The sequence below is a fragment of the Eubalaena glacialis genome, chromosome 5 (assembly GCF_028564815.1).
Source record: "Eubalaena glacialis isolate mEubGla1 chromosome 5, mEubGla1.1.hap2.+ XY, whole genome shotgun sequence".
NCBI classification, from domain to species: Eukaryota; Metazoa; Chordata; class Mammalia; order Artiodactyla; family Balaenidae; genus Eubalaena; species Eubalaena glacialis.
In genome coordinates, this window is record NC_083720.1 from 120,593,062 (window position 1) to 120,605,648 (window position 12,587).

Here is a 12,587-nt window from a genome sequence, read left to right on the forward strand (position 1 = left end):
GGTCTGACGTCTTCTGCCAGCGTTCAGTGGGTGTTCTGTAGGAGCAGTTCCACGTGTAGATGTATTTCTACTGTATCTGTGGGAAGGAAGGTGATCTCCGCGTCTTACTCTTCCGCCATCTTGCCCAGACCCCGTACCCAACTCTCTTTTCAAGGATGTTTGTATAGTGAACTGCCTTAAAAGATACAAATAGTATCTCCCTCTGGAACAAATGGCAAGTTTGCTTACTGCCCATTCAAAAAGATTTGGGTTCCCTAAACTCAGTATTCCTTTCCTGTAATGTAACCCACTATAGGTGCAGGCATCCCCCCAAGCCTATCTGTACCACCCCCTTGACTTGGGGGCAAGGGGAACTGATGCTAACATCATGCTAGGTTGCTGGCTCTGATGTGTGTGAGTGACACAGTCCTTTGGCTCTGACCTGGGAGTCTTGTGTCTGCTTCCAGCATCCATGAAGCAATGGCAGGCTAACTTGTGATCTTCAAGTTTGGTAAAATCTCAGCCCCTTCACAGTTTTAGATACCCTCTCCCATGAGTCACAGCCCAGGTTTCCAATCACTGACTTTCCCCTTTCTCTGAACCTGTCTTCACCTCATTTTAGTAAAACTCTTCACCTTCTACTTAATATAGGAAAAAGAAGCTTTAAATGAAAGTCCCTTCAACTTTCTAACATCAAGCATACAAGTCTATCTTCATCTGTACCTAATCTATCCTTTATTCTCCTTTTACAATGAAGAGGTGTCGGCCCCACCTCTTTTCCAAAGTTAAGCCCTCCAGCTGTGCAGTGGAACTCTCCCTGCTGCTTCCTTAGGTGTAGTAAGTATAACCTCTTTTCTTTACTAAATCTCCATCCCCCTCCCCCCTTTTAATGAATTTTGAAAATTCTTAAGCTTCTCCTTTCAAAAACAAAGCAAACAGCAAGCTTCCTTTCCCTCATCTTTATTCCCCTTTGAGTTTCAGCTCTATTTCTCTCCTCTTCTCTACAGCCAGATTTCTTGAAAGAGTTGTCCAAACTCTGTTTTTCTTTCTCCTCTTCCTTCTCAGTCCTCCATCTACTCCAGTTTAACCTTCATTCTAGTCATCCCATTGAAACTGTATTCTTCTAGGCATCCTTTGAATTCTAATATATGTTCTATATTCCTAAACTGCTTATCTTCTCTGTAACAGTAATCCACCAACCAAATGCTGAGGACTCACTCATCTGTAGCCACTGTCCAGAGTACTCTGAGCCTAAGTTCCGTATATCCAACTCCTTACAGTATCTCTAATTGGAGGCCTTGTAGACACCTCAAACTCATCATCTTCCCCAAGAAAAAATTAACCTATACATCCCAGTTCTTTCCTGGCTCAGTAATTGGATCTACAATCTACCTATTTGGTTAAAAATCCCTTAATTCAGAAGATTAAGATACTATCCTTCCTTTCTTTTTATCACCACTCCCCCAATATTTAGTTAATCTACCAGTCTACATTTCAAATATTTCTTGAATGTGTTGTCTCTCTAATTTGATCTCTAAGGTTCTATCTCCTTAGCCCAAATCAACTCCTGCCTGGATTACTGAACAACCTCCTAGTTAGTCTCCCTCCCATTAATTTTTCACCACTCTAATTTCTTGTCTAAACTATAGCCAGAGTGGTGAGATATACATACATATATATATATATATATATATATATATATATATATATATATACATATACACATATATATATATATATATATATTAATTTTGGTTTGAAAAAAAGTCTCAATCTTTTGAGAATAAGATGGTAGAGGCATTTCTTAACAGAAGTATTGAAGTTACAGAAGGACAAGGTAGAACTGCTTTCTGTAATGGGAACTCCTTATGGGCATGGACCATCAATGAAAGATCAAATATGTACATATCAGAGACTTGGCTTGAAAAATCAAAAATCACTCTAAGTATATTAGTGAGGGTAAGCAGTGCTTAACAGTGGTTGTAGGAAAAGAAAAACAGAAAAGAAAGAACGAAGATCTTCCAAGACAGTCTTTAAAGACAACCCCAAGGACTTCACAGAAACTATTTTCTGGAGTTTTAGGTAAAAGTCCACTTTAAAATGACTATAAAGTTTTATGTGTTTAGGAGACTTGGAATCTTTTCTCCCTCAGCACCCATCATGTCTGTACACAGTTGACACTCAATAAATGTCTGATTAATTAAATGTATGCCATTGAGACAAGCCAACTGCTATTGCTGCGAGGCCTCACAGGGTGACATTGCTTTATGGGGTCACCAGAATCCAGGAATAGACCCTTTGCTTTGCGGGTCCAGAAACTCAACTATGATGAGCACACCCCAATGTGGTTGTACTCTAGGAGACTGGTGTCAACTAGTCAGTGTCTTCTCTTGCTATCAGAAATACTACGTGGAAAACAAAATTATTATTCAGTGTTTTCTTGGCAAGCATGGGCTCCGACTAGAGAGAATTAACTGGATGTTTTCAGTGGCTGGTGTTATCAAGTTCAAATAGTCTGATGCATCTGACTTTACTATAGTGCACTGTGCCTGGTGAACAAGCCAGAACTCTCCTATCAGCTGCTAAGATATACCCGTCCCCTGACAGAGCCATGAACATACTGAGAAATGCTTAGCTGGACATTTTAAGGTACTGACTCTGTGAAGGCCCAGTTTTAAAGAGGAAAATATAGGCAGAGGGGAGGGAAGAGGCCCTCACCTACCAATCAACCACCACTTTCTTTCCAACTGCCCTTCCCTAGATTCCTAATGCACTTTTCTTTCCTCTATAAAATTTCCTCAACTACATATTTTGAGATCCATATTTATAAGGTCATATTCCCTGAGGCCATATAACCTGACCATTTTGTTTAATTTAGGTGTCTCCAAAATTCCCCATACCACCCCTTTTTAATTTATTGCTTAGGATGTGTTGGCCAATGTCACTCGTTACATATTGGTTTGATACAATTTCATTCTTGAAGATTAAACTTTACTACTACTTTTTAAGATATCACTACATACTGACCACAGAACAAAATATGAAGACAACCTGCGAGTTTAAGTTAGTATTAATCTTAAAAAAAAAAAAAAAAGTGATCTTTGCATTAACATAAATGCAAGGTTCAGAGTAAAGGAGTTGTCAAAGCATAATCTTCAAAAGTTGAAAACACGACTCTTTTATAAATATAGAATGGACACCTGTCAAATATTTATTTAACTGAATAATGAGGGAGCTGGCAGGATGGTAAAGATGGTTTCAAGGAAATGATAGAAATAGGGGTTATTTGGTTCATCAGAAAAGCATACCGAAATAAGTTTGCTGAGTTAGAGACAAAACCAGCTAATTTCTACAGGGTAATTAAACCATAACCTTTGTGGTTGTTCTTCTACTAGATAGAGATTATTTCCATCTCTACTGGACAAAGCTTTGTAAGTTAACATGTAATTTCATAGTCTGGGCCCTAATCACTTGTAAGTAGAAGTCAAACAAAGGTATATCCCTCTAGGAAATTAAGTAAGTAATCCTTGGATTGGCCCGTTAGACAATTCTCCAGGGTGACTTTGAAAGGACATGCGGTCCTCATTTGGCCTTATTTCCAAGTTTTGGTCAATTTTTATTAAGCAAGTGCTGTGGACTCTTAAATTCATCTGGATAAGATGATGTCTAAAAGAAGGCTCGGAACCCCCCCTCCCCGCCAGGAGGAACAGTGTGAGGGCCTGAGGACTTTTAGCCTGGACAAGACAGTGTGGGGACCCAAATGCTCACTGCAGCATTACTCTTAAACTACAGGCCTGAGGAAATAGTTTTAGAGTGCAGAGATTTTATGTACACCATCCAAAAGCAGCAGCTAAAAGGCCATCACAAGAAAGGAGGGGTGAGATGTGCCCTAAGTTGCTCCAAGGGGAAGACAGGGCATCAATGGAAGTGATTTGGGCTCAGATTGAGAAAGAGCTTCTCACTGTGAAAGAACGTCAGCCGGGGCAGTGTGTGCCCTGAGAGCAGGAACAGTTGTCTGTCTGCAGGTTCTCTGGCAGAGGCGTGGCCATCACAGCCTCACATCAGGAGCAAGTGAGGGAGACAGAGGAGGGTCACGTTTCAGATGAGGACTGGACTAGCCTCAACTAAGATCCTTTACAAAACTGAGATTCTGTTATTTTGTGAAAATTGAGTTATTGCTGTTTAATTAAAAAATAAAAAGCACCGTTTCCAAGCCTCAACATTTAATATCCTGGAGACAGAAGCCTTGTGTTAGTTTTAGTAGCTGTGTGATCACAATGGTTATTGCAGCGAAGCCTTTTGATAATTTTTTCTCCTTTTAAAAATTGATAATTTACTTCAGTTTTGCCTTTTTTACAAGCCCTACTCCCGAGAGAAGCGCATTCACAGTTTTGTTGTTGATTTTGTTGTTATTTGGGGGGGTGATGCTGGTTTGTATTTTAATGTGACTAAATCTCAGTGTCACAGGTTTGACACTTTTTTTTCCTTTCCACTAAAGTCATTGAAATATATTCACCTGGTCGTTCACATCAGAGGTGTAAATGGATTTTCTAAAGGTTTTTAAGAGATAATCAAAGTCAGACACTTTGTGACTTGACTTCTTCAGGTGTTGCAAAAAGAAAGCTTAACACCCCATCTCAATTGCAAGGATGCTAAAACTATGCTTGACCTTGAATCTGCAAGGAGTTGGGTAACATCTTGTGCTAGAAGTGCCCATCTACCACTTCTTTGGTTTTAACCATCTGTATAGAATTTACTTGGGAAAGAGAAAGGAGAAGGAATCAGATATATTCAAGAGCAAATAGCATGTTTATTTGATTTTCCAGCTTCCAGTGACTATTGCAGTTACAGTTTAACTTTTTAGTTTACCCTTTTTACCATTGATATTTGCCATTGATATTTGCAAAAATACGACTTTAAAAAAATGTATCAGCCATGTCACACAAAGGCTTATATCTCAATTTGTTTCATGTCATCAAAAAGACATACTGAGTTTGAAGCTCCTCTTAGGTTTACTCTTAAAATATAAACCTGGGGAAATAGTGTAAGATTGCAAAGATTTTATTTACACAATTCAGGATCACAGGCTCTGGATTCAGGGAGATAGAGATTGAATTCCTGACATTGCCTTTTCCTGATTCACTCAGTGCCTCTGAGACTCAGTTTCCTTCCCTAATAGATGGGGATAATATCAGTACCTACTGTATAGTGTTGTTGTAAGGATTACGTAAGATAACACACATAAAGTCCTTAGCGTGTCATCTAATACAAGTACCCCATAAATATTAGCTATTATTATTTTATAATAATTAGAACAACTTCACAAAAACTTAATTACGGTGCTCTTGTCAGGATTAATGGCACCATGGCTGACTCATCTCCTAATACAACTGAAAAGCAAGTTTCAGCTTTGTGCAACAATTCATTCTTAGTTAATGAACTTGAACAGCCATTCTTGAGAAAATAATGAGGAATTGTGAATCTAGAATTAGAAGATACATCCTATTCACTAGGAAACTTAATGTCTTAGCAACAAATATCATAAGTCCTTGTAAGAACTGTTGTGTGTTGGTGACCATACACTTGAAATATTCAAGCAGGAAAATCTGGAGATAATAGTGCTCTCCCTTCCAGAACGAGGCCATCTCTAAGAATTGGTGATCAGCTGGAAGCCAAGGTCATATAGCAACTAATCATGACATATACGTCCTTAGCAGAACTCTGTAGGAAACTGTACTGGTTGTTAATCTGCTACCCAGGGACCAGTGCTGTACTGGAGTCAGTTCAGGATTTGGAGCTGGACAAATCAGGCTCTAGTCCAAGCTTTGACATTTATTTCCTGTGTGATTTTGGGCTGGTTGCTTGGCTTTTCTGAACCTGTTTCGTCATCCATAAAGTGGGGCTTTTATGGAAACCAACTATTTCAGTAGAGGAAGGTCAAATTTTTAAACGTACATAAAAGTACTGAAGCAAAATACCATTAGTAGTACTGGTATTATTACTAATACTGTTACTATTCCACTATTGCGAAGGAAAATGAAACGGGCACCAGGAAGAATATGGGTGCCCACGTGTTATATGACACCAGTGTGGGTTCGACCCCTCTAATACAAGACAGATGTTCCCAGAGTGGTGACAATGCTCGACCTTCTTCCTGGGGGAAAATTCTTATCCTATCACAGATATCATACTGTTTCTCAGAAGTGTTATTAGTGCTATTGAAATTCCATAATTAACATTAATATAAGTTTCTATTTTCTTTTATCTGAATTTAGGTGAACCGATAGATAACAAGGGTAAAAGTGGCTAGGTTAGAAGCAAAGTCAAATTCATTCTCCATTTACTAAATTATTTTACTAACTCATTATACCCCCCCTTTAATATTGGGTTGGCCAAAAAGTGCCTTCAGTTTTTTAAGTAAAAATAAAAGACACGTTTTTCATTTTCACCAGGAACTTTATTGAACAACACATTCACCCTTTTGTTCCACTACCTTCTGCCATTTTTCAGGCAACTTCATAATTCCATCTGCCCCAAACTTTTTATATTTTTGAGCAAAGAACTGTTCCAGGTGCCTTTTACAGTCTCCCAGGGAATTGAAATTTTTTCCATTAAGAGAATTTTGTAAAGACCGAAATCAATGGAAATCCGAAGGTGCAATGTCTGGTGAATACGACAATTGAATCAGAACTTCCCAGCCAAGCTGTAACAGTTTTTGCCTGGTCATCAAAGAAACATGTGGTCTTGCATTATCCTGTTGGAGGATTATGCATTTTCTGTTGACTAATTCTGGACGCCTTTCGTGGAGTGCTGCTTTCAGTTGGTCTAATTGGAAGCAGTACTTGGTGGAATTAATTGTTTGGTTTTCTGGAAGGAGTTCATAATAGAGGACTACCTTCCAGTCCCACCATATACACAAATCACCTTCTTTGGATGAATACCAGCCTTTGGTGTGGTTGGTGGTGGCTCCTTTCGCTTGCCCCATGATCTGTTCCATTCCACATTATTGTACAGTATCCACTTTTCATCGCCTGTCACAATTTGTTTTAAAAACGGAACATTTTCATTATGTTTCAGTAGAGAATTGCATGCGGAAATATGGTCAAGAAGGTTTTTTTTTGCTTAACTTATGTGGAACCCAGACATCAAAGCAATGAACATAACCAGGCTGGTACAAATGATTTTCAGCGTTTGATTTGGATATTTTGAGTATGTCGGCTCTCTCCCACGTGGTATAACGTTGATCTCAGTTAATGTCTCGATTTGATCGCTATCAACGTCAACTGGTCGACCCAACCGTGGAGCATCGTCCAGCATGAAATCTTCAGCACGAAACTTCGCAAACCACTTTTGACACGTTCGATCAGTCACAGCACTTTCTCCATACACTGCACAAATCTTTCTTTGTGTTTCAGTTGTGTTTTTACCTTTCTTGAAATAATAAAGCATAATATGAAGAAAATGTTGCTTTTTTTCTTCCATCTTCAATATTAAAATGGCTACACAAAAATTCACCAATTTTGATGTCTTTTTTAAAATGCACGCTGATATGACAGCTGTCACAAGACAATCTAACAAAATTGTTTCAAATGAAGTTAAAGACAACTAAGTGCTACTAGAGCCATCTTACAAAAAAAACCAAACGAATCTTTGGCCCACCCAATAGTTTGACATTGTTGGAAGGATCAGCTCCAAGCTCCCTCTCCTGGCCTCCAAGACCTTTGATGATCTGGTATCTGAATCCTCCACTTGATACTTTCTTTCCCTCCCTGCTCAACTTCATAGCTTTGCAAATGCCCTTCCTTCTTCCTGCAATATCCTAACACCCTTTCTACCGGATCAGTTTTCATTAATTCTTCTAATTATTTGGAACCATGCCTGGCATGTAAGTGGATATTCAATAGACATTTAAACAAATTGACTTGAAATCAGATGGCTCCCACCTAGACTGAAACAGCCAGATATTTCCATTTCGACATGACCTCACAAAGTTCGGAATTCCTCCTAGAGTCTGAATAGATTCCATGTTATTGAAGGACAGTAACTCTTAAAAATTATTTTGGCATTTTGCACATTGAGTTCTTCTAAATGGTGCTGATGAGACCTTGCTTCAGAGGCACCAGTGGAGCTGATAAACCACAATACATGTTTTAATAAGTAGATTTTAAAATATAACACTTGAATAAAAATGTGGTATTCCTTATTGCCAGCTAGCTGTGAAAGTTTGCACAATAAAGAAGCATTTATTCTATTATTTAACAATAAAACAAGTCTGTGTGTGGATATTCACATGTGTATATGCCTAAGAAAGTTATGGTAGCAATATTCATATATGGTAAGCCATTCCCTTTGGGCCACATCCAAAAGAATTTAGTTACTGTAATGACAAAAGGGCTTCCATATATTAATACCAAAAGGACTTTTTCCCAAAAGTAATGAAGTGGTCCCAGACCTCGATCCTGGGCACAGTATAGTCTCTGTCTGTCTGTCTGTCTATCTCTGTCTCTGTCTCTGTCTCTGTCTCTCTCTCTCTCTCTCTCTCACACACACACACACACACACACACAGACTCTTTGGAATTTTAAAGTTCCAAGTAGAATTCATTAATAAAAATATGAACTGCTTTTTCTTGTATAAATCATAATAAAGTGTTGAGAGATAAAGGAACAACTAAGGGGGCAAATCATCGGCTGCTGCTGTAAAACCGACACCTGTCATGTTAACTCCCAACTCAAACACCTAGTTTTAAAGATTTACCTTCAAGAATCCTAAAAGCTTGTATCCTGCCTCATCAACAACAGCCTCAAACTGTTCCCTGTCATCGAAGAAAACAAATCTTTTGCTCCTTCCTGCCTCTGGAGGCAGAGGGACTGAGGTGGTCCTGGGTGGCTGAATTAGATGAAAGACTTGCCTTCCACCGTGGAGACATAGAGTCCAATCAAGTGAAATGAGTTTTGAGATCCCAGCTCATTTCCTAGGGGAGATCAGTTCACATTACAAAATCATGACATCCCATTCATCACAACTGACGTGGTCTTTGCTCAGGAGAGGACCCCAACTGGGACTAAACCACCTGTCTTCTCTTGAAAGGGGGCACTTTATCCAAGTTAGAGTTGAAAGCCTTGGAGTGAGAAATCTTGCCAGCTTCCACCCAAGTGATGCATATGCAACGTGGAAGGGAACTTAAGCTTAAAAAAGGCAAGACAAGTTTAAGGAAGATTGGTGGTTGTACTTTAAATGATGCCAGATATGAATAATTATACTAGAGATGCTAAGGCATTATGGTCGGGAGAGCCAAGAGTGGGGCTCCCTCTTCTTTATCTCCTAGATTTTATTAAACAGAAATGAGAAGGATAAGCATTTCAATGCATCAGAGTTTAAAATGGCAAAGAAAGTGTCTTGCTTTCCAGGCTGATAAATGATCATCATCTCTTTCATTTCTTTCAGGGCATCGTTGTAACACCCCTGCTACTGCTGCTTTTTGTGAGTATTTTGATGTTGTTTTTAATATCCTTTATTAAAAGCCATCTACAACCCTTTAAGAAAGGTCTTTAGAAATAAATTGAAATTTGAATCTTGCATCATATTTTGAACTGTTCTTCCAGTTGAGCTGTACCAAGTCATAACATGGAGACACAAAGAATCTCTGTAGTCTCATGGCCCAAGGAGAGCAACAGGACCCAGTTCTTGGGCCTCTGACTCCTGGCTAAATCATTAATTATTACAAATGAATGACCTGTGACGTAGGTCAAAAATGTGCTGCGCTTTATTTTCTCACTAGTGAGACTGAAGTGATTGCTAGTGACCAAGGGTTTGATTGAAAGAGCCTTTGTCCAGGGGACCAGACAAAGCTTAGTTTCCTGTGCTGGTACTGATAGGAACTGGCTTCCTCACTTTGGGGAATACTGCCTTGGTGTTTTCATCTGTAAAATGGGAAACAATAACACCTACCCCAGTCTGTCTCCCAGGGATAATGAAATGTGCTTTAGAAAGAAAAAATACAAGCTACTGGCAAACCAAGCAAAAATTGTTCTGAAAATAAGAAATGCTAATTAGCTGTCTTATTTCTTTTGGCACTAAGCATATGAGAAATTAGATGAGAGATTATAATAGAAATTAATGTTATCTCATGCTGAGAAAAGCATATGTAACCATGAATGATACCTAAAATATTTTATGAACTGTGTATTTTTCATACAGACATCTCCCAAATATAAATCACTCCACTCATCACTGAAATAGAGTAGGGATGCGTTTCTGGGAGTGAAATGTAGCTGTTTGACTAGCACTATTTGTCAGTGAATTAAAACTATGGGGCAAATTTATTTAATTATAGGGTAATTACCCAAGTTGAAATTCAATTAGAGTAATAGAATGTGGGACTTCATTTCTTACAAGCTGTGTAGGAAGTGGAGAGGGAGAGATGCCCTACTAAACAGTTGGATTTTGCATCTTTTATGAAAGACATTACCTTCCAGTAATACCCCTCAGCCTTACCATCCCTTCTGAAATGCTAGCTCCATCCTGACAAGGTAAGGAGAGTCAAATAATCAGATCACTTCCCCCAGCATCACAAACCTCATTAATTTAGACTCAGCAATTCAGAATTTGCAGTGAGTCAAATTGAAACTGAAGTGAATGTCTCTTTGGGAAAAAAGGACTTGGTTGGTATGTACCTACCTGGTCACTAGATGTGAGGACCTGGGATCGTCCCTCAGTGTTTCTTCCAAGCCTTGGGATCGTAATTTCCCAGGGGCAGCACTCAGTGGGCACAGGATGCAGGCCAGTCTGGGGTCCCCCCTGGCAGTGAGTCAGAGGAGTAGCATAGAGCTGGTCATATAGAAAGTGTCCAATAAACGACTACGTAGCCTAGGTTTTCTCCATTGCAGAAGAGTAGCATCTCCTACTCAGGGGACTCTTTGAAGAAGATCACGAGAGAAGTCACAGCCACAACTAGGGGGCGAAGACCTAGGTAGCACTTTTGAGTATCTCAGAGTCTGGAATCCCTGAGACACTGTTTCAGCTGTGACTAAAAGAACCAGATGCATACTTTTCTCCCTCTCTTCCCATCTCCATGCCATAACAAGACATTCCCAGCTGGTTAATATTAATGGCATCATGCAAGCTGGCCTCCACTCTTAGACCCTAGACTTGTGAGCTTTAGTTGGTTCAACCTTTTTAAATCATCGAGCTACAGGAATAGTGAAAGAGACCCCAAGACCCTCAACTTAAAAGTTTAATGCCTCCCTTTTGAGCCAACTGGGCTGTCCCACTAGGTTCAATGGCACCGTCACACGACATCAATAGCTACTTCTGTGTTACGTGACTTGAAATCGCATGCACAGTATGTAATACTTTTTGCCTGTGCATTTTACGAACAATGGGAATTGCTTAAACACTTGGGTGACCAGGCTTCACTTAGCAGGAGAGAAAAGCCTGAGCGACTTAAAATATGAACACATTTCATTAAAGGTGTAGTGTTTTTCATCAACACCCCTGTTGTGGCTTAAATTGTGATTCTCCAAAAGATAGGTTGAAGTTCTAATCCCTAGTACATCCGAATGTGACCTTATTTGAAAATAGGGGTGTTGCAGATGTAATTAGTTAAGATGAAGTCATAGTGGTACAGGGTGGGTCCTTAATCCAATATGACTGCTGTCCGTAAAGAATAGGAGTCAGAGAACCACAGGGAGAATGCCACATCACGATGGAGGAAGAGATTAGAGAGACGGGTCTACAGGCCAAGGGACACCAGCGGTTGCCGGCAAACATCAGAAGCTAGAAGAGACAAGGAAGGATTCTCCTCTAGAGATTTCAGAGGGAGCATGGCCTTGCTTGATTTCAGACTTAACAGTTTCCACAACTGTGAAACAATACGTTTCTGTTGTTTTAAGCCACCCAGTTTATGATATTTCATTACAGAAGTCAAAAAGGCTAATACAACCCCTGAAAATTGAATTGTCTTTTTTTTTTTAAAATCATATCTTGAAAGTGTAAATTTCTGGATGGTCAGGCACAGTAGCTAGTAAAAGCCATTTTTGCTGATGGAGTCTCAGTTCCCTGTATTCTTTTTTTTTTTTTTTTTAAACATCTTTATTGAAGTATAATTGCTTTACAATGGTGTGTTAGCTTCTGCTTTATAACAAAGTGAATCAGTTATACATATACATATGTTCCCATATCTCTTCCCTCTTGCATCTCCCTCCCTCCCACCCTCCCTATCCCACCCCTCTAGGTGGTCACAAAGCACCGAGCTGATCTCCCTGTGCTATGCGGCTGCTTCCCACTAGCTATCTATTTTACATTTGGTAGCGTATATATGTCCATGACACTCTCTCACCCTGTCACATCTCACCCTTCCCCCTCCCCATATCCTCAAGTCCATTCTCTAGTAGGTCTGTGTCTTTATTCCCATCTTGCCACTAGGTTCTTCATGACCTTTTTTTTTTCCCTTAGATTCCATATATATGTGTTAGCATACTGTATTTCTTTTTCTCTTTCTGACTTACTTCACTCTGTATGACAGACTCTAACTCCATCCACCTCATTACAAACACCTCCATTTCATTTCTTTTTATGGCTGAGTAATATTCCATTGTATATATGTG

General features: G+C 39.4%; 1 protein-coding gene across 4 annotated transcripts in view; it reads left to right on the forward strand.

Moving 5' to 3' along the window:
• Positions 1 to 12,587, forward strand: part of SLC10A7 (solute carrier family 10 member 7) — a 263,100-nt gene that overhangs the window by 172,636 nt on the left and 77,877 nt on the right. For all 4 annotated transcript variants that reach the window (XR_009701044.1, XM_061191620.1, XM_061191621.1 and 1 more), the window contains one exon: positions 9,427 to 9,462. Coding sequence is in view for 3 of the 4 variants with exons in the window: in XM_061191620.1 (XP_061047603.1) it covers positions 9,427 to 9,462 (36 nt within the window). In the remaining variant the exon portion in view is untranslated. The remainder of the gene's footprint in view (positions 1 to 9,426; positions 9,463 to 12,587) is intronic.